Source organism: Nannobrachium achirus (genome assembly GCF_963921795.1).
Source record: "Nannobrachium achirus genome assembly, chromosome: 11".
Classification (NCBI taxonomy): Eukaryota; Metazoa; Chordata; class Actinopteri; order Myctophiformes; family Myctophidae; genus Nannobrachium; species Nannobrachium achirus.
The window spans coordinates 64,381,566-64,396,638 of record NC_137820.1 but is presented as its reverse complement, the minus strand read 5'-3'; the positions used below and the strand labels follow the sequence as shown (position 1 = coordinate 64,396,638).

The 15,073-nt window shown below is 42.0% G+C and overlaps 1 protein-coding gene across 2 annotated transcripts; it reads left to right on the top strand.

Annotated features, from left to right (window-relative positions):
* On the top strand, positions 1-14,826 carry znf277 (zinc finger protein 277). 2 transcript variants are annotated; one of them, XR_013962497.1, is made up of 13 exons: positions 1-49; positions 1,843-2,044; positions 2,374-2,462; positions 2,973-3,055; positions 4,157-4,248; positions 4,378-4,488; positions 5,730-5,862; positions 6,000-6,067; positions 7,396-7,492; positions 8,070-8,112; positions 8,632-8,806; positions 12,660-14,083; positions 14,531-14,826. XR_013962497.1 is itself a non-coding variant. In XM_080736480.1 (12 exons), the coding sequence occupies exons 1-12, from the start codon at positions 22-24 to the stop codon at positions 12,874-12,876; spliced, it is 1,338 nt and encodes a 445-aa protein (XP_080592606.1). In that variant the 5' UTR covers positions 1-21; the 3' UTR covers positions 12,877-14,826. The 2 variants fall into 2 exon arrangements, 1 of the variants encoding a protein (XP_080592606.1); XM_080736480.1 differs by having other exon boundaries at positions 12,660-14,826.
* The last annotated feature ends 247 nt before the right edge of the window (positions 14,827-15,073 follow it).

Genomic DNA, 15,073 nt, shown 5'->3' with positions numbered 1-15,073 from the left:
GTTTTGACCACGTGACGTTAAATGGCTGCCTGCATGGCTAGTAAAAGTGGTAAGTTGCATGTTGTCTTTTCCTAGTTTATTTATTTACACCAGTTCACTAACTTCATGTCTGTGTTGTCATTACAGCGTTGCTTGCTTTCAGGGTGTTTTGTTTGTGTATAAGAATATATGGTGGTTTTGTGTCGTTGCCAACCTGAGCTGTGTAGAATCTCTTCCACTCCCGTTAGCTCCATGCTAAGCCTAGAATGGCTGTGATACATACATTTCATGTATTCATATTGTATGTAGTAGTGGTTCTCACAACCTTTTCGTGTCAAGGACCCATAAATTGACACTTATTATCCCGCGGACCACCCCATTTGAAAATATATGCCAGGGACCCCCATAAGAGAAGATCTGTACAGCTCTAGCAGAGATTCTCAAACATTTTAATGTAAAGGAATCCCCACATTCCCGCGAGATTCACACGGACCACAGCACATTGTATGGTGTATGGTAGATTGAATACTTTATTACAATTTTGCTGACACAAGTACAGGGAGGGAAGTACAGTAGCCTACAGTACAAGGTCTGCTAAAATGATTTTTCTAAGAAAGCCCCTATGGCTTGTTTCCATTGGGATCCTGTGTAGGCCTACTCAACTCATTAACAACTATTTTTAATTAATTATAATGACAATTAAAGTGTGATTACCTCAAATAAATACGATTAGGCCATGTAATAATTGTGACAGGCTTGTCTCATCTCCTCTGCACACATCATGTCCAAACCATCTCAACCTTGCCTCTCTTATTTTATCCACAACCATCTAACCTGGGCTTCTCAAAGTGTAGTCTGGGGCCCTCCAGGGGTCCTTATGGGGGGTTCCAGGGGGTCCACAGCAAAAGTAGTTAACCTAACATCGCAATCATTTTAACCACTTGTGACTTCATTCATTTATATGTTTGCTATGAAAAAATAGCAGCAACAAATTGCAGATGTATAAGCTCACAGCGTGGCACGAAGTGACGCACTGTGAGCTTGTACATCTGCCATTTTTGAGAGAAATATTGAATAATATTGCATTTCTTTAACATAGAATAGATCCTCACTTCTGGGGTCCCTGACGCAAACAAAACCTTTTCAGATGGGAGTCGGGGTACAAATACAAATACATCAATTTATGGTTCCCCTGGCACAAAAAAAAAAAGTTTGAGAACCACTGCTCTAATGTCGTAATTTCTGATCTAAGGGTTCAAGTGGTTATTGATGAATAACTAGTGCAGTGACTGTGTCCAGGGTTCCCACGGTCATGAAATTCCTGGAAATATTTTGAAATTAGAAAAATATTTTTCCAGTACTGGAAATGTTTTGCAATTGATCAAGGGTCATGGAAGGTCCTTGAAAAAATATCTATGCATTGTCTTTGGTTATTGATTTTGTTAATACCTCTGAAATGACAAATTAAACATGGGCCATATTGTCAAATATTAGAGGCAGAAAATGTGAAAATAGCCTATCTACATGCTCGCAACGCGAGGCGTTGTGAGCATGTAGATCTGCTATTTTCACAATAAAACCGTGTTATGCAAAATTCCTCAACTCTTAGTGCTCGTCAGGGTGGGGGGGTCCCCAGTTAAAACATGATTATTTTGGGGGTCACGGCCTGAAAAGGTTGAGAACCACTGGCATACACTACCTGTCTTTGGGCATTGCGCATAGGAGTAAGCGACCTGTTATTGAGCTGAATTATTGTTATATTGTCCTGGAAATTGGGTTAAATATTCTGGAAAAGTTTTGGAAAGGTTTTGGAGATTAATTGGTAAAAATGTGTGGGAACCCTGTGTGTGGTTGTCTCCACAGATGGACAGGACAGCATCCTGGAGGCCCTGTGTTTCCCAGATGAAGCAGCCAGCAGCAGCAGCAGTCTGGAGGAGGAGGTGGCCGTGTGCCTCCTCTGCCCTGAGTCTGCCCCGCTGGCCGACAAGGAGCGTCTCCTCAAACACCTGGTGCTGGAGCACAAGCTGGTCATCTCTGACGTCAAGCTCATAGCCCACTTCCCAAAGTAAACACACAGCCGCCTCCATCTCTCTAACACAGAGGTCTTCAACCTTTTCAGGCCGCAACCCCCAGAATAATAATATTTTAACTGGGCCCCCCATCCGGAAATGTTTTGTGCCAGGGACCCCCATAAGACAAGATTTGTGTTTTTGAAATTATACCAAAGGTTTCATAATTATTCTCCAATGTGCCAATTTACAAACTCCTTTTTTATGCAATATTGACTAATTTTCAGGGAAGCCTGATTTATGTAGACAGATATTTAAAAAAAATGTTCAGATATTGGCATATGTTAGTAGTGCACTTATTTAGTTTTTTTTCCTGCTCAATCAGGTACATGCTTTACTGGAAAGGCAGATTCTTAGAACAACCCCTGACAGATTTCTGCAGCGTGATAAAGACCAACTCTGAAGGTCCTGTTGGTGAGTAATACTTAATTAATTTATGCTCCAGAAATAGCTGATCTACAACTTGGCGATTGTAGGTCGGCTATTTTAAGCACAGGGTGTACCGTCCAGTGATTGGTTGTCTTTCAAGTGGTTGTTTCAATTGGTTGTTGTTCTCAGTTCTATAGAAGCCAGCGTGTATTCTATGGAAGCATGTTGTGCAGATAATAGATAGAAAAATAGATCTAAATTCTAAAAGATCTCAATTTTTGTTTATTATTCTAAAATTAGAGCATTTGAAGTGGTCAAACTAGCAATTCAGAAGCATCTTCTATAACATAGTAATAGCCTGGGATATTTCATATAAAAGCAAAGGTTAACACCTCAATCTGTGATTTCTTCACCTGGTTGGCAGTTAAACAGCAGGAACAATATCACAAAAACATAAGTTTACGTATGGTGTTCATTGTTTAGGAATCAACGCTAGTGTGGGTGGTTTCATAAATTAGGACTTGGTCATATTTAAATGTAATTCTTTCTTTGCAGACAAACAGGAGCATTACTTCCTGCTGTGTGACGTGCTGCCTGAAGACCGTGCTCTGAGGGAGCAGCTGCAGCAGAAGAGACTGGTGAGCATTATTATAATCAGTCTAATATATTTTATCACTGGATAATGACCGCTGAGCCAGACGTTATCCCGCTTATTACACGGCTACTTAATAAATAAATTAAACTAAAAAGAATACAAAGTATTTCCTTGCTTACAGTAGAGAAAGTATTCCACGAGTGTTGCGGTGAGTGTCCGCCCAGTGCAACACGGTCGCCTCTGAAAAGTGTTGATCAAATAGAATCCATTTTCTGATACTGCATCGTCTATTTCTCACTTCAAATATTAAAAAAAAACATTCTTGAGTGCAACTTTTAGTTGTAAATGACACTGTGTGTTTGTTTACATGGCTGTCATGTTGGGTACGGAATAACATTCACGCAGTGCAGCAGCAGGTGCGCTGAGCCTTTGATTAGGCATCGGTCTGATATAGAGCGGAGCGGTCTGTTATCAAGAAATAACACACCGCTGATTTCAGCGATTGACCAATCAGAATCAAGCATTCAACCAAGCTGTGTAATAAAAAGCAGTAAGCCACAAGAGGCTGTGGTTCAGCGCAGTGTTAATTTTGGCAGCAATTTTTTTTATTTCGTTTTAGTTGGTCTTTTGAATAAAATGCGATTTAGTTTTAGTCATATTTTAGTCATCTGAAATGTTTTCGTTTAGGTCGACTAAATATACGATTTTAGCAGACTAAATGTACAGTTGATTTTGTCGACAACATTTTTTTGGCGGGCCTTGATGGTGTCGTAATGGCTGATTTTACACACTTGTTTGCATTCTGAAAATAGCCGATCTACAAGCTCACAACGCGTCGCACTGCGACGCGTTGTGAGCTTGTAGATCTGTTATTTTCAGAGTGCAACACCCGAGTGCAACCAAACATAAAATGACTTGTCTTTTAGTTCTACTGGATCTCTTCTCCACTAGTCTCTACCATGAGATTTTAGTCTAGCTTTTATTTGTTGACAAAATTGCCACTATATTTAGTCGTAGTTTTAGTCATCATAGCTTAGTTTCGTTTTCGTCAGTGAAAAAAGGTAGTCGACGAACATTTTCGTCATAGTTTTAGTCGACAAAATCAACACTGGTTCAGCGTGTCTCTCTCCCTCTGTGGCCACAGGTGGAGGTCCTGGAGCAGCAGCAGAGAGAGAGAGACGACACCACCTTCCACCGTGTCTGCATGTTCTGCAGCGAGGAGTTCACTGGAAACAGGTCTGCTGCTACAGAGGGTCTACTGGCAGATCTACAAGCTCACACCATGTAGTGAGGTTCATTTGACTTGAAAATGTTTGAGATGCTCAGGCTTACTCTGTATGTTGTGTTGTGTGTGACTGGTTGCAGGTCCACGTTGCTAAACCACATGGCCAGGGAGCACTCCTTCAGCATCGGGCTGCCAGACAACATTGTGTACTGCACAGAGTTCCTGGACACACTACAGGACAAACTGGACAAGTAAGGATCACCAGATAGTGGGGTCTGAGGACCCCCAGGGGTCCTTAGACACACTACAGAACAAACTACTGTAGACAAGTAAGGATCACCAGATAGTGGGGTCTGAGGACCCCCAGGGGTCCTTGAGGGGGGTTCCAGACAGTATAGGTCCCCAGAAAATGTGTTAAAATAGCAATCAGTCAGTTTAACCCTTATACGTTGCTGTTGGGCAGAAACTTCTTATCTCCATATTATGTATTTCATAAATTAACGCCCTACAGTACTTGTTCATACTGTACTACAGTATCACACAAAATTAGCAGATCCACAAGTTTTGAGCTTGTAGATGGCGATGAAAAGTGTGGAATAACTTTTGAATCGTTTGAACAACACAAATCTTGTACGTACCTTGGCACGAAATATTTTCAGATGGGGGTCTGCGGCCAAATACACAGTGATTTGGGGGTCCTTGACATGAAAGTTTGAGAAACAATGCTCTAGTGAAGTCAGTGGCGACAGTTTTTGACCTACAAGGCTGATAGTGTGTGCGTGTTCAGGCTAATTGCCTAAAAGTAAAGCGTCGCGTAAATGGAACGAGGAGAGTGACGGAACAAAATAATAAAACAGAAATGGACACCGGCTACTTTCCCCTGCATGATGCCAATATGGAACGTTAGCAGTGGAGTAATGGCTTTACGTGCGGGCTGGAAAGGTGCTTAACGTAAATGAGTCTGCTTTAATGGCTTCTTGGTTACTGCTCGTGCACACAGGCTGTGTGAGTGCGTGCACACCGCATCGGTTCGGGTGTCATGTTGTGGAGTCAACCACTGCATTGTTCATGGCTAGAGTGATAAATGGAGCTCCAAATGGAGCTATTGAAGTCAAAAGATGCATATCACTCTCAATGTCCCGCCATGGTCTGAAGACTCTTCACATTACACCTCACCTGTCCCCAGCACTTAACTCTTCTTCTGCTATCCCTTCTTGTCAGCCTTTTCTTTCAATTGATGCAGCTACTGTATATCCTGGTCACTTGTTCTCATGCATTGTTTGTAGTCAGATCCACCAGCTTCGACTGCTCTCTTCGCATTCAATCGGACTGCCGATTGAATGCGCGGCCACTCGTCGCACGGCAAATTCAGAGCTGGTGTGCATGAGGTCATAGAGAATCATTGGTTTCTACTGACACTCTACTGACACTCTACTGACACTCTACTGACACTCTGTGTGTATGTGTGTGTGTGTGTGTGTGTGTCTGTCAGTCTACAGTGTCTGTACTGTGAGAAGACCTTCAGAGATAAGACCACCCTGAAGGATCACATGAGGAAGAAAGCCCACCGTCGCATCAACGCCAACAACCCCCAGTACGACCGCTTCTATGTCATCAACTACCTGGTAGGCCTGGAATCATTACTAGAGGCAATTATTGGAGATTATCGCGATAAGCTATTTAATATAGCTACTTAAAAACTTATTTTAACAAACAAATAACCTGTGCACCACTTCTAATGGACCCCCATCGTTTCCATCAGGAGCTTGGAAAGACATGGGAGGAGGTGCAGTCTGAGGACGACCGTGAGATGGCTGATGACGAAGACGAGTAAGTTCTATGACTCTTAAACCAGATGGGGGATCCTCAGGGCTCTAAATACCAGTGTGTTTTCTGTTATTGTGTGGAAAGCTTTTGAAGAAAATAGCTGATCGACGAGCTCACAACGTGTGGCGTTGTGAACATACACTCCCAGCGCACCTGTTTCGAATGATATCAACGCACTTAATGCGAAATTCTCACGTGTTTTCAGACGCTTCAATGCAGAGGTATCCGTAGATACCGGATACTGGGTATCCCGGTATCTCACAGTGGATGGTTGAGAAAAAAACAATGAAACAGTGGCTTGATTAGTAGTGAAATGTCGACATCTAGTGGTCAACCTCAGAGGTACACAATAATAAAACCTGAGCTGAATTGCAGCATCGAACTAGAGGCTATGGATTCTCTGTTCCCCGGTGTAATGCTCCACGCCACAGACCCCGACGGAGCGGCGCGGTATTGGGCGCCGATGACCCCCGTGAGTCGCCACCGAGGCGAGCGCTAGCGAGCCGAGTTGCCGCGACGAGCGGTGGGAACGGCGACCAATCCCACTCAGCCGCGTTACCGAGATATGTGCCGTTATGGACAGAATAGTAAATATTCAGTCCCTCACTATCCACGTCTACCCCACTGCACGTCTCCAGCACTATCCACGTCAAAGATAAATGCACAAAAAAGGAGTCACATCATCCGTTCATTAGCTCAGTCAGTAGAGCACGGATGCAACAAACCCACGGCTTGGGTTCGATTCCCGTGAGGGGAATATAATATTCAAGGCGACAGATATCGGCGCATGCGTACATCAAAGTGCACGGAAACAGGATACCCCGTGGATACTCTCTGCATTCAAACGTCTGAGAAATGGTGAAAAAGTCCGATTGAATGCGAAGAGAGCAGGGCATATGAGCGGAGCGTAGCGAGTAGAAATGCCGCTCCCCACTCCAGAGGGCTGTTGTCCTGCTCGCCACTGTGCCGCTGCGCTCCCCCCCGCTCCGTCGCTCAACCTGATTTGTGCATCGCTCGCTCCGTGCTCCGCTCAATTTGTCGATCACAGCCAAAACAGAAAAAGAAATAAAAGTAAGCCTATTTTGCTGCGTGTCTCTCCTTTGCCACAAGCGTTCCCAATCCCAACACAAAAAGCCTACTGCCTAACGTAACGTGAGCCACGAGCCTCGGTTCAAAATCATCGATCCACCGCCGCTCAGACCCATTTTAAATCTCACTCGATCACGCTCAACCAGAAAAGGCGCTGCGCCGCTCACGCTGCGCACCGCTCGTATGGCCTGCCCAGCAGTCACTTCTGTACTACATGAAATTAATGTTTTTGATCTCCTCAGTGATTGGTCAGACTGGCAGGCCCACCCAGTGTGTGCAGTGTGTCTGTTCTGTGAACAACAGTCTGAAACCATGGACAAGATCTACACACACATGCAGGTACACTACAACACACAATACAACAGATCTACACACACATGCAGGTACACTACAACACACAATACAACAGATCTACACACACATGCAGGTAACACACACAATACAACTGATCTACACACACATGCAGGATTGCAGGTACAACAATTTACAATTTAGAATTCAGGCATTTAGCAGACACTCTTAATCCAGAGCGATTTACAATAAGTAAGGATAGCGCATGGTAGTACATCAATACATCAACATTGATACATCCAATGCGTATAAATAGTCATCTAAAACAACTTTAGATAGAACCTATTTAATAAATTCGATAGAAATCACACAAAAAAACTATTAGAACATCAATAGTCTGTGGTTTGAAGCTATACACACTATAGCTTCAATGTAGGATAGGATGCCAAGTCGAAAATGGCCTGACATCGGTCTATTAGTAATATACAACACACAATACAACAGATTTAAACACACACACATGGATTACACTCCACTGTATGGTTAAACAGTTGTAGTGTGCTTTAAAGAGCAAAATGGCCACTTTGTGAATATGAATCAATTGTTTTCCTCCTTGTCTTTTTAGAAGGTTCATGGTTTCGACCTCCACGGCTTGAGAACAGAACTCAGTGAGTAAAACCCTACAATGTTATGTCATTTGTAGTTGGACCAAGTTGTTCAAGATTGCTCATAAATTACAGTATGATGTAAATTCTCAGAAAACATGCTTTATTGTGCTGTTTAATGTTTATACACAACACTTGTCCTAACCATGGAACTAGTTATTTCTATTCTTATTGCTTCTTTATACGGGTGGAAGAGTTAATCAAATGAATTGATTATAACAAATATATATATTCATCTCTATTTTGGGCATGTCATATATGAAAAGTTACATAACAATGTTTTTTTTATATATAGCAGATATTGTCTTTGTCGGGTGGAAACCTCGTTACTTTTCAGGATTCAAATTCCAAAGCATCAAAAGTAGCAGATCTACAAGCTCAACAAGCGTCACTTCGTGGCGTGTTTGGAGCTTGTGGATCTGCTACTTTTGGAGACGAGAGGTTTCTGCCCGACAGCAATGATATAGTAGTCCACGCTCTTCAAGAATAATGATCATTTTAATGTCCTGTGTTGGTCCACAGATCTGAGGTTCTACCAGCAGGTGAAGCTGGTGAACTACATCCGAAGGGAGATCCACCAGGGTCGCTGCTACGGCTGCCAGGAGAGGTTTGGCTCCAAGGCCGAGGCCCTGAGTCACATCATGGACTCTGGTCACGTCATGAAGCTACCACAGATATCTGCATGGGACCAGCCTCAGTAAGTTCTCACTACATGTCATCATTATAATTAACTTAAGGTTTTTCAGTCCAAGGATCCCTTCGCTGAGCGAGAGATGAAGCAGGGACCCCTACTACCAGGCTTGGAATTTCGTCATTTTAGGGTCAAGGCCACTTGGCCTTTGGTGTTGTCCATTTCTTGAGGGCACAAAGTGCCAAATGCCAGGGTAGGAAGGCCATCAAATATAACAAGATTTTAATCCATTGAAAGAATTAATTGAATTTAAGGGTTAAGGATAATTTGGTATTTAAAATCTGATCCATGTTCAGCCCTGCACAAATCAAAGATGGTGTCTACATATTGACAAGACAGAGACAGAGGAGAAAGTGGTACAGTCTGGGGGCATTAAGGCCACTGTGGCCTCAGGACATGCCATTTTTTGGAGGGGCACAAGGCCAAACTGAGGGGCAACGACGGCCATGGCCTTCATGGCCTCCCTGAAATTCCTGCCCTGCCTACTACACTACATTTTTGTTGCAGATTCAACTTTTTCATAGATTTCATAGATGGTTTCATTGACTATCATTGTTTTTTGTTCTTTCACTTAAAACCCTCATTACCTAGTAAACTTTACCTTTGGCTCTGTACTTGGTTTGCTCCTTTCCCCCTCTAGTCTACACCAAACCTCACAATGCCCCGCAGCGCAATCTGTAACTCCAAGAGTGTACAAATAGAACAGGTGTAACGGGGGGCCAAAATGACTGAGGAAATAAATCTCAGTGCAAAGTGAGAGTCCAGAAGAGCCATTTTGGCCAAAGGGTGAGGGTAGAACAAAAGCCATGGGGTCATCAAAATCATTGGGGTTCAACCCTGCAATCTGTTTTATTAGATTATGATGAGATATTGTGTGCAAAGTTGACACTTTGGCCTGAAGGTGGTGCTAGAGGAAAGGCCAGTGGTCACTTGTAATCAGGTAGGTAGGGAGCGTGCTTTATACACTTTATACCACTGCAATATAGACTTTACGTTTTAATGGAAAAACATTGTTTGAACCAAAAAAATCGCATACACTACTGTTAACACCCCAGATCCAAACCTGATCTACCCGGAGAGGGATTGAAAGTTTGGACCACGCACCTAATTAGTAAAAAACTTCTAAAACATAAAAATAAATGCTATCTAGCTTCATGTATGGTCATTGATGGTCATTGAGGGAAGGGGGAGTGTTACGGTAGTGCTATGGGTTTAGGTGGAGTCTGAAGATGTGAGTCTTAAGTCCACGGCAGAAGCTAGGGAGTGAGTCTATTCCACAGTTTGGGCGCCAGGAGGGCAAACTAGTTTAGTTCTACCTCAGGAGCAGGACCTAAAAAAGGTTCCAGGAACCACGTCTGGAACCGGGCCGTACGTAATGGAAACAAAACCAGAACCAAAAAATAGGAAAGTTCTGGTTCCACCTTGCAGTGGAAAAGGGGCTTTAGCGTCCCACCGATAGTGGGACTATATAAACTCCTACTGAAATGTCTGCTGCTGTTTTTAACAGAACTTTTCCCACTCTGTAGCACTTTTACACCCTGATCATGGGATTAATCCATCAGCATTGATCTCAGTGTGGCGGAGCTGCTTGTTCAGGCTGTATTTAGTAGAGTTCCAGTATTGATCGTTCAGCTTTTCTCTGACCTACGCACCAAACTCTTAACTGCACTCCCCTAGGCTCAGTGTCCCATTTACTGCTGTTACCGTTTCACTGCTCAATGGGTTTTCTGCTGCATCAACCAGTGTCTCCTGCTCTTGTCTTATAGACGGTTTCTGAAGTAAAAGTCACGTGTTTTGAGCTTGTAGCTCTGCTTCTTTTGTTTATCGGGCGCCATACAGTGTGTTGTTAACCTGTTAACAATCCTGTATAATTTGCAAAAAACGCCTATACACAACGTACCCAAAGTACAGGTAAATTGATTGTTGTTTTTAAACCATTTGGAGTAATGCATTGGGCATGGTCTCATTTTGAAGTTTTACCCAGAAATAAATAATCACTCTGTGTGCAATTGACATTGAGTAATGCAAGTTTTAACTTACTGGAATAGCAGGTTTTTAATCCTCGCCTAAATATTTTCAGTAAATAGATGCCTGCATAACACTGTTATTATCATATAGGAGCTGAAAAACACAATGTGGACACATTTTGAAGCCTTACCTAGCCCAATTTCAAAGGACATGATAAAACTACAGAATATGAATATTTTACACGTTTTACTAAGTGTATGTTTATGCGCTTTCATTTGGAGACATTTGCATATATCATATAAAAAGGTAAAAAAAGGGCTAATAGACTGGATTTTTTTAATTTTAATTTTTTATTATTTTTATTTATTTATTATTATTATTATTTTATGTATTTATTTTACTGACAGCCCTAACACTCTTGGTCTGACATTCAGCGCTCTGCTGCGTATTTACGCACGTCCAGTGGTGCTGTTACACAGGGGTTTTTGGGTATTGTAGTTCACTTCAGCCAAAATAAAGTAGACACATTTTGTGGAGAATTTCATTGGCTATAAGAAGTGCCAGTCATCAGAACAACCTGCTGCCATTGGCTGAATATATGGGCCATGAAACGGAGTCATGGACCTCCTCTGAGAACATACTATTGGTTGCTATTGGGGGACTGGGAGACGACTGAGACAGGACTAGAAGCTCCAATTGGGTGAAATGAAGTGTCAATCATTGTATGGAGCTTGGAAGCCATGGAGTTGTAATTCTGAAAACCTGAACTGGAGTTAGAAGCAAAAACACGTGAAAGATTGTCTTACTCTGACATCACGCTTGTATCCGTGACTATAGTTGTACAGAGGTTTCTTGGCAGAAAATGTGGTTTGGACTTTATACAATCAATGGATTTTATCATGTTTACCCTTCCTCTACACAAGAACATCATTGTTGTGGAAATATATGATGTTGGAGTACAATCCAACTCTAAACGTGAGTAGCAGCAGATTTATGAATATTTGTTTGTTTGTTTATGTCGGACTTCTGCGTTGTTTGCGGCGTGAGTTTCGGTGCTATAATCAAATGGTTTGCGGATTCGGAATCACAAGAATCTTAGCTTTTTGAAATGGTATACAGCTTGGCAGTGCAAGTAACACAGAGGCTTGTCTAAACGTGTTGTTTGTCAAAATATGGCCGGCGGGCCCACACCTGTTAAAGGAGAAAATGGAGTAGTTAGCCCCCAAAATGACTTATTTTCTACCCCACAAAGCCTTGCATTCATGGAGATTTATTTTTTGTTTGTCGCATTCCTGGGCCAATCATTTGATGACCAGGTGGCTGGTCTACTTTAAAATTAATTTCTTAGGAATAATGTGGGAAGAAAAGAAAGAAATAATAATCCATGGATGGTTTATGGGGTGTATCATAATCTAATTGTCTTATAAAATAGAGATTAAATGGTTAATGTATGAAATTGACTAAATAATTTAAATCTTGAAAAGTGCAACATTTTCCTCTGAGATGTACAGTACTGTGGCACTGTAGAAGTATAAAGCACCGACAAATGGACATACTGTACATGCAAGTAAACGTACTTGAATAAATCCTCTTGGTTATTTTTTCACCACTGGTAGCAAATAATGTGTGAAAAGGGCTGTCACAATTAGGTTTAGTTGGTCGGACCAAAGGGAGTTCGATCATAACATATAACTTAAATATAAAAAGAAATTACTGACATATTTGACAATTTTATACTTTGAAACATTGATAGTGGAAATATTTCCACTACTTTTTGAAAGTGTTTGTAACTATATTATTTCTCAACATGGAAACGATGTTGACAATTATGCAAAATAATTGTGACAGCCCTATGTGAAACCTTACACCTCCCCTCTCCGTCTCTCCACAGATACTTCTTCCCCACCTATGAGAACGACGCTCTGCTGTGCGGCCTGTCGGACAGCGACAGTGACAGCGAGGGCACAGCGCCCCGCGGTGGCGACGTGCCTGTCATTGCAGAGGACATGGCCAACCTGAGGGTGCTGAGGCAGACCAGCGTTCTCAACCAGATGCTGAAGAACAGGGGCCCGTACAACTACACCCAGTGGTCTTCAACCAACTCCTGAAGAACAGAGGCCCTTACAACAACTAGACCCAGTGCTTCCCCCAACCTTTTCCCCTTGGAGCCCTCCCCTTCTTACATCTGACAAACACCCCTCTCACACAGGCACACACTTGTACTTGTCAGCCATGTTAATCACTCAATTCTTCTATAGTTCTTGTGAGATGAACCGCGAAAATAGCCAACCTATCGTTGTGAACTTGTAGATTGTCTGTTTTCACTATTTTGGAAAGCTTTAAAAAGAAAAAATAACAGTTTTGACAAAGCAAGCTATGATTTTTGTGCAACATGCTTCAAAATGTCAGACTACTTCCAAACAGACAGTGACGCTTCGTCGTCACTGTCGGGCAGGAAATGCAAAAAATCAATCAAGTAGTTATTATTTAGTTAGCACATTTTCATTGGTTAAAAAAAAATCAAACCTCGGTTCGAAGTGGAGCGGTGAATTTGAGCAGCTGTACCCTATGTGAGTGAGTGAGTGAGTGTAAACTGTGCCTGTGAGTGAGTGGTGAGTGTGCCTGGCCTGCACAAAACAGCGCCCCTCCTTTAACTAGTGTGTTGTGTGTGGCCACTCAAGGTATTGCCCAGGCTACGGACAGGGCCAGCCAGCCAGCCAGCCAGCCAGCCACATACCCACGGATATACCTGTTCATTGGGAGCGCTTTCACCGCTCCAAAAACACCAGACAAGTTTGCACAGCACACTGTATAAATCATGAATTTACAAAACATGTACACTGTCAGTTGGCCTGAATTAAAAAAAAATATATATTTTTTGTGCTACTTTAGCGTGACACTGTTTCATGACAAAGTATAAAATAGGAAATGAATTTATGAACATAACAAAAAAGATGAAATATAGAGATGCAAGGTTTCTGCCCGACAGCAACGAAATGCAAATGAACCTTTACGGGTCCATTTGGTTCCAGTTTTACTCTCTCAAGACTTATGGAGATCCCTGGCGTAATGCATTACAAACGGGTTGTCCTTGAAATAAAAAAATTAAAAAAAGTTTGATAACCACTGTTGCATGTTCCTTTTGCTTGCCAGTTGCCACTACTGGTTCAGCTTGCAAGTAGGAAACAGAGCATTTCACGACGACTCAACTGAACAACTCAAACTTTGAGTTGGAGCACCTTTTCAAGTCAAGGACCCCCAAATTGAAATTAATTTCACCGCAGAGAGAAGGTGCACGTACAAGCTTCTCTTGTGGTTAACCCATTTAGGCATAGGATTATTGACTGCTTTAACTATTGAAAAATAGCAGATATACAAGCTCACAGTGCAGATATACAAGCTCACAGTGCGGCACCGAGTGCTGCGCTGCGAGCTTGTAAATCTGCTATTTTTGAAAAATCAAGATTTTCTTTTGCAAAAGCGAACATTTGTAACTCAAGTATTTGCTTCTGGGTGGTCCCTGGAACAACATAATTATTTTGAGATGAGAGAGAGTCTGTCGCCAAATACCTGTAATTTTGGGGGTCCTTGACATGAAAAGGTTTGAGAACCACTGATTTAGAAGAAGGATTTAGAAGTCGGGTCAAAGATCGGGTCAAAGATATTCAAAGACTTGCACACGTTTTCACGATTTTTCAATAGTTAAAGCATAAAATAATGGTTAAAGTGGTTTGAATCTAACGCGTCTCGGGCGCGTTCCAGGTATTTGAGAGTTAACATGATTGCCCTCCCTCCCTCTCTCCAATGATCCCGACCAGTGAGTCTAAGAGTGCATTTTATTTGATTGCAACTGCAAAATGTCAAGATTATGTACATAGCTTTGATTATCAATGAGTTGCTGTAAAATGTGGATTTTGCTCGTTTCTCACTCAAGTATTCACAAGTTTACAAATTGCAACGTGTATAATATTGAAATAATTGTATCAAAACATCATGAAATGTAAAATATCATGCAGAAAAAATTTCAAAGATATATTTTAATAAATGCTTGTTGATCAGATCCATGTCCTACTCTGTAGTTGTTGGTACGGTGTACACATTAACCATGTCCCAGATGCCTGATTATGAATTCCACCAACGCTATGGGATAGACCCGCCTTAGCTGTGTCTGATTGGCTCCCTGGCAGGCATAGTTTTACTGAGGTTAAAGGAGTAGTTCACCCCAAAAATGACTTTTTATCTATTGATTACTCACACAATGGAGACTTGAGTTTAGTTTTTTGTCGCATTCCTAAGACAAAAATG